Genomic DNA, 7,618 nt, shown 5'->3' with positions numbered 1-7,618 from the left:
CACTAGCCACTTCTGGTAGCATCTCTTCAAGACCTTGGGTACTAAGCTCAATATGAGTTCAGCTTACCATCCTCAATCAGATGGTCAGACTGAGAGGCTCAACAGATGCATGGAGACCTATTTGAGGGCTATGGTTTTCAACAATCCTAAGGAATAGGTTAAATGGCTCCATTTGGCAGAATAGTGGTACAACACCAACTACCATAGCTCCCTTAAAACTACTCCTTTTCAGGCCCTATATGGTTATCCCCCGACTTAGTTACCATTAGGCTCCTTGCTGAACACTGGTCGACATCCATCTGGAGTATGCTTAGCACAGAGACAACATTTATTATATACACTCAAAGACAATCTGACTCAAGCTCAGTCAAGAATGAAGTTTTATGCAGATAGACTCAGAACTGAGAGAGCCCTTGAGGTTGGAGATTTGGTTTATCTCAAATTACAACCTTATCGACAGGCTTCTATCGTTGTACGTAGGAATGTGAAGTTGTGTGCTCGCTATTATGGGCCCTATAAAGTCTTACAAAGAGTGGGTTCAGTGGCTTACCGTTTGGAGTTGCCAGCAGATTCACAGCTACATCTAGTCTTCCACATCTCTAGCTGAAGAAAAGGGTTGGACCAGCTATCGATCCTCAGCCAGAACCTCCGATTTGTGACGATGCAGGTCAAGTCTTGATTCAGCCTATGGCTATCTTGCAGCGAAAAATGACTAAAGTGGATAATGGGGTTCATGTGAAAGTCTTGGTTCACTGGACTAATTTGAGTGAAGAAGAAGCCACATGGGAAGATTGGGGTTACATTAAAGGCAGATTTCCAGAGTTCGTGGCTCAGCAAAGACCTTGAGGACAAGGTCATTCTTTGAAGGGGAAGGGATTGTAACGTTTGAAGGCGGAATTAGGAAAGTGGAGATATGGTATTGCTATAATGGGGTGTAGAAGCTTCTATAGGCTACTTCTTTGGGCCAGTATAAATGAAGACACATTGGGCCAAATTAATCAGAAAGACGATGACCCACTTATAGCAGCCCAACCAACATTAATAAACAATAAATACACAGCTAGGAGAGGGAAGCATCAATCAAGTTCTGGTAATTCCGTTACTTCCTAACAAACTCCTTCTCTTTTCTCTCTCATTTCTCTCTCTTCTCTCTAGATCCTAACCTCCTTTTCTCTTCTTAATTCTCAGGTCATTTCCATGGAGTTAGCTAGATCTGTGTAAAATTCCATTGACGAACAGTGCTTCCTTGATCAATAAAGCTTTCTTCCTTCTATTTTTGTCTCAATTACTATAATCTATACTAGTTCATTACATTGGATGAAGTCCGAACAGTTTTCTCAAAGGGCCTCACACTCAACAGTTTTCTCGTGCTCATGTAGTGAGTGAGAAGGGATATTTTAAGCAATGTTTTTCAAGGTCCATCTCATCTTTACTATTTAACGCACCGTATCTAATGCCTCTAAGACAGAGCTAGAGACATCATATGAGTTTTCTACTCTTTTTGTTTTTTCAACTTGTGTATATCTGATTGGGATTGCATGTGGGCTTGAGTGCCATGATCAGGCAGCAGGAGAAATTAAAACCTATAAATTGTGACGTAAAGATGTTTAGCAAGTACAACTCGATATATGCTCACTGCCAATCTTAAAGTTTCTTGCTGAGAAAATAAAGCTTCACACAACATGATATCACACTGAGAATGAATTGAAAGCTCAAACATGTGGAGAATGAACAACCAACTATTTATTGTCGCTAACTACAAACTAGAACAGCTTTACAGCAATTTCAACAGGCTACCTCTTCTTTACCCAGTGGATTTTTCTGCTTGCGAGCTTTGATTTTCTATACCATCCTAGTGCTTATAATCATCCGTCAACTTGAAATTGGCTTGCTATTTCGCAATTCTGAACATCTAAGGGATAATGAGGGTGGGTACACAATTGAATGATGAGTTGGATATCTTATGTTTCAACCCCAAATTTAAAATTGTTGAATTAGGACTCGTTTTTAATTTGATAGGTCGAATACGGAATAATTCATTAAATTATTGATATTCCAATATTTTGGACGCAGTATTTTTGATAAGTTCCGAATATTTCTTATTTTTAAGCAGCATTGGAAATAGACAACTATGAAAAATAAAAATAAAAAGAACTTTGATAATCTATCTACAAAATTTCAAGAACATCTCAAATTGTCCTTATGGTATTATTTATTGGGTGTTAAGTTCCATGTCTTTCTTATTTCTAAGCAACATTGAAAATAAACAATTACTCACTTTGGTCCACTTTAATTAATTTTTTTGACATTTATCTTATGGTCCACGATATTTGATTTTTTCAAATATTAAAAAGGAATTAACTTCTTTTTTCTAAAGTTTTCCTTGAAATAAAGAGCCTAGGAGTATTTATTATATTTCATATGAACAAATTAAAGTTAAAATTATTATTATAATTGTTAATTAATAATAAAAGGTAAATTCTTTAATATATGAGAAAATAATCAAAAAATCAATTAAAGTGGTCCGGAGTAAGTACACAACAAACAACAGAAATTTATAGGTGTAATGGCTTCCTGGCCACTTAAACTTGTAGGGCTTTTGAAAGCCGATACACGAACTTTGGATTTTCCCATTTGAACACTCCAACTTGACAAAATGGGTAATAATAAACACATCCATCAGAGCGTGTATATCAATTGGGCTGACATGTACATCACATCATGCTAAGCTATTTATTACTTGCATGTGTTATTTGTGGGTCCCATTTTTAAATATAAAATCAGAAGAAAAAAAAAGTTACAAATACAAAAAGGAAAAAAAACACATGAAACATAGTTTGACAATTCCAACGTGGGAATCGTCCCCTCCGACGAGCAGCAGAACTCCAGCGAGGCAAAAATGAACGCGCAAGGTGTTCCAGGTATCCAAATTGGAAAAGAAAGGTGCCAAAATGTTCGCCTTGATGAGGAGAATGCTCCTACACTTCCAATTTCATATGGGTACCAACCAATTCCTCCAATTTTACAATCCAAAAGCTCAGGCAGTCCGGTTGAGCAAGGTGTTCGACGAAATGCCCCTATCAATTCTGGACCAATTGGAGACCAATTTCCAATTGGAATCCCTTTTACTACACCCATGGATCATCTATGCAAATATTCAGCTCAATCCATTCAAGAAATCAACCATCACCACCAAGTTGAAAACTGAAAACTTCACCAGTTGGTCGGGCAAGGTGATCAGGCAAACCAAAGGACTCAAAACCAATGCCAAACTACTCCTGCTCCTCAGGAGAATGTTTCCAAACCTTCAAACCAGACCTTACATGGGCCAAATCTTTCGAATATCCAAAATGGTCATTCTGCACACTGTTCATATAACAGCGTTCGACCAAATGCCAACGCACCCTCCAGTTCTGCTCAACCTCTTTCACTAGGATTCTGAACTTACATGCTCCGGCATGGTCTGGTGAAGTTCGTAGCATCACTTAATCCATGTCCACTATGGGAAGATGAAAAAATTGGAAAAGTCTTTTTTTTCTTTTTCATGTTTCTTTTTTATTTATATTTTATTCTAATTCTAATTTTTTTAAGTAAAAACAATACTATTCACGCGTCTTGGGAGCGTGATTTGCACACAGTTTAGCCATGTCAGTTGTAGTGCTTCCACATAGGCATGATCAACGGTCAAATGTATTTATTGTTACCCATTTTGTCAAGTTGGAGTGTTCAAATGGAAAAATCCAAAGTTAGTCTATCGGCTTTCAAAAACCTTACAAATTTAAGTGGTCAGGAACTCATTACGCCAAATTTATAATCTGGAAACTCTCAAACTTTTAAGGCAGAAATAATATTTCCATAACCTAAGGGGGCCAAGTTAATACTCTGTATGCTAGTAGTCCTAAAACCTCCCCTCCCCAACCTTCGTACTTCCCCCCAGACCCCTTAAACCCATATTTGTGTCGCCGCCGTAATCACCGTTTCCGGCACTCTTACAAAGTCCAATTCTCTAAATAGCTCTTATGCAATATTAAGACTCTGTAATCATGAGGTGCTTCAATCGATTTATCTCTCATTCTCTATCTCGCCGTTCCAGAACCATTTCCACATTTCATCAAACACGTAATGTGCATTCTCTCTATAGACGACTCCCTCAGTCCAAGATTCAAAATTTCTCCCAAACCCATTTCTATAGTTCAAATTTCACTACGTCAGCTCAGGAATCAAAGCCGGCCCCACCAGAGAGAGTATCAGCGATAGTCGATGAGATTTCGGGTCTAACGTTGCTGGAAGTATCGGATTTAGGTGAGGTTTTGAGGAAGAAAATGGGTATTGAAGAGATGCCTGTAATGGCAATGATGATGCCCGGAATGGGATTTAGTGCTGGAGGGATGAAAGGAAAGGGCGGGGCAGCTGCGGGGAAGGCAGAGGAGAAGGCGGAGAAGACTGTGTTTGAATTGAAACTTGAAGGAGGATTTGATGCCGGGTCAAAAATCAAGATTATTAAGGAAGTAAGATCTTTTACTGATCTGGGACTCAAAGAGGCTAAGGATTTGGTGGAAAAGGCTCCGACTGTGTTGAAGAAAGGTGTTACGAAAGAGGAGGCTGAGAAAATCATTGAGAAGATGAAAGGGGTTGGAGCTAAAGTCACTATGGAGTGAGGTAATTGTTCATGTCATTCTAAATTAAAAAGCTGCTTATGAATTTGAATCAGTGGAATGCAATTATTAATAATAGGGAATGAGCCAAGCTGGATAGATGCACAATATTTCTCACTGTTTTGTGTTGCTGTGATATAGAGACTATGAAATCAAAGATTTTCGGTTATCCTACAATTATAGGAACGCATGATAATTGTTTTGCAAAAAGTATGATATTGTTGTGTTTCCTGCTTTCATATGCTACATAATTCTGTTTTCTAACTATTTGGTCAGATGATATTTTCTTTTTCTTATTAACAATTTTGAAGCATGTCTATTCAATATCTTAATATCGGTCCATGAGCAAAATATAGTGAGCAGGGGAGCCCACTAAGTGGATTGCCTGTACTTTTAGCAATCTTTAGAATTTAATGAATTAGTTTAAACTTCTGGCTAAAACCTGTGTGGAAGCATAAGTTGGTTTGTACTAATGCTGAATCTTTGTTTACGATATGATACCTCGGTTTAGGTACAATATTTATTGTTATAAGGTTGGAGAAAGTTGAGTTTACTAGAGTTGTGATCTTCTTTTCTTTTTAGTACGTTATGCATGAAGTGTGGATGTCCTTGGCATGATATGCTGCCTGATGGAGGATTGTTGGATTTTCTGTGGGCTCTCTCAAAGTCTAAAAGGCTGATTACAAATCTTGGGTGGTTTGAAGCTCGTTTTAACTAAATGTGTAGTCTGGTGCACTGAACTTCTACAATGCATATGGGGAAAGATAGGAGCACATTGGGGTTATTTTAGGCTTCCTTTAACTTGCATTTCTACAAGTGTGTTGTTTCCGCAGCTTGTACCCTTGACCTCCTTCTCACATGGCAACAACTCTTACCATTGAGCCATTGCTCCCCTTTGGTCTAAAGCTCTATTGCATGTTCCTCAAGCTTATCTTGAAGGCAATGCAAAGTCTTTCATTACCTAGGGATTCTCTAATTAGTTCTAGGGGAAAATAGTTGAATGGGACTGGCAGAACAAAAGTGAATGGGGGAAATATTCTCAGAGTTCCAAGTGGAAGAATTTAAGTGGGTAATCACTTCACCGTGCATCTTCCGTTGTTTGATATTTTGGAACCAAAGGAAATTCTACTTCCCATTCCATTAGTTTTACTCATGTGTGTAGCTGATCTTTACTATTGGATCATCAATATCTATCTAATTTGATTTGATCAAAGATGGTCATATTTATCTTTTCTTTTGAAGAACACACTGTTGAAGGTTTTCGTAACAATTACATCATATAATTAGTCATGTAGATATCTACTTGCTGTGAATAACATCTACTAACCTGCATGCATTAGATACTTACAACTAAAATATAGTCTTTTGGAGGTTTAACCTTCATCTGTCAAACTGTTTGAGATTGGATTTGTGTAACCTTCTTCCCTATGTGTGGAGATGAGATAACACAGATTTTTTTTCTTTTTTTGCTTTTGTTCTGGGACAGAGGAAGGGATGCACTTTTTGTTGCATTTGTAGATGCCTTTTGGTATATTGCAACCTGATTCATTAGCTGGTGACTTTTTTTTGTATCATTCATTTCCTTTATGAGTTTAAAGAAGAAATGACTTGGAAGCACTAATGGCTAGTGCTTACATTTTCTTTATGTGCGTGTACAGATTCCTTGATTGTATGTTTGCGACAAGGTTTGGGAGCTTAAAGGTCATGATTTTGTAACAGAATCTACATTTGGTGATGCATCAGGTTGGGAGGTTCATGGTTACTAAGCAAGCACTAACAGCCCAGAGGCTATCTTTTCTAGTTCGAATAAAGGAGACCTTGAGATTCCTAGGACCTTCTAGAGCTATTTGGTTGAACTGACATCTTAAGATTGATGCACAATGTTATATAGATTTGATAGGTTATGAGCTGAAAAGGCGATCGTATATTTGTGACCATGGGCTAGTTTTCCATCCAGTAAGACCAATTTGCACTTTTTATTTAAATTATTTAGGCTCCAGTTGGTTTGAGATTATCATGACAAGGTTCACACAGTGACAGAAAGCTTCTATTCACATTTCAAGTCAAAGAATTTAGGAGTGATGATGTTTTCTTGGTTGGACCCTTTGCGATTATGCATGAGGAAATTTTGAGTATGTCATATTTTTGTTTATGATGACTATCTGTTTAACTCAAGTAGATAGCGCATAAGCTATATTCGCTATCATCTTGTGGTTGAGATTCTCTAGCTGCCAACGCCATGCTAACAATGTATTCCAACTCAGTGTATCAACAATCTGCAGCTGAGCAGCTCCCACATTATATCGAAGCAATTAAGAACGACGGGTTGTCCGGATTTTCAACTATATTATGAGCACCAAATAGAAATTATTGGTTTGTTTAATTTGATTAGATGGTCGAAATGGTTCGCAAGGTTTACTACCAAAATGCAAGATGGTGCGGCGTAGTGGAGGATAGGGGCATGCTACTGAAAATTTTAAAGGGTAATCATTACAACAGCACGAACACTATCTTGTTTTTGCCTAATTGTCATAATGGCAAAACTAATAGATACCGGAATAAGAACATTTCACCACACGCATATTGAAAGTGTGATCTTGAAACTATAAACTTAAATTTGCTCCCGTTTGGTCATAGATTTTGGCTTTATATTTTAAAAAATAAATAAATACACTATTTGTTTATGAAATATGATCATGTTTTGGAAAAGAAAAAATCAAAAAATTTCAAGCTCCCAAAAACTGGTTTAGGGCAGGTTTTGGGGGGAAATTTTTCCTCCACTTACGAAACTTTAACTTTTCTTCAAATAAAATACATTTCCAAACACAACTTCAACTTTCAAAAATTATATTTTAAGATAACTTCAAAAACTATTTTTTCAAGTTTTAATCAAATCTATATTCAAACACTAGCTTTGATTTGGAACAAATGAGTCGAGCTTTTGGATGATGTTACTCTCGCCT

General features: G+C 37.3%; 1 protein-coding gene across 2 annotated transcripts; it reads left to right on the top strand.

Annotated features, from left to right (window-relative positions):
• The first annotated feature begins 3,840 nt into the window (after window positions 1–3,840).
• On the top strand, window positions 3,841–6,808 carry LOC104222294 (uncharacterized). 2 transcript variants are annotated; one of them, XM_009773521.2, is made up of 2 exons: window positions 3,841–4,659; window positions 6,314–6,808. In XM_009773521.2, the coding sequence occupies exon 1, from the start codon at window positions 4,044–4,046 to the stop codon at window positions 4,656–4,658; it is 615 nt and encodes a 204-aa protein (XP_009771823.1). In that variant the 5' UTR covers window positions 3,841–4,043; the 3' UTR covers window position 4,659; window positions 6,314–6,808. The 2 variants fall into 2 exon arrangements, with proteins under 2 accessions (XP_009771823.1, XP_009771825.1); XM_009773523.2 differs by having other exon boundaries at window positions 3,917–4,659; window positions 6,399–6,808.
• Window positions 6,809–7,618: the final 810 nt, after the last annotated feature.

Source organism: Nicotiana sylvestris, chromosome 2 (assembly GCF_000393655.2).
Source record: "Nicotiana sylvestris chromosome 2, ASM39365v2, whole genome shotgun sequence".
Classification (NCBI taxonomy): Eukaryota; Viridiplantae; Streptophyta; class Magnoliopsida; order Solanales; family Solanaceae; genus Nicotiana; species Nicotiana sylvestris.
This window is presented reverse-complemented; position numbering and strand designations above follow the sequence as displayed.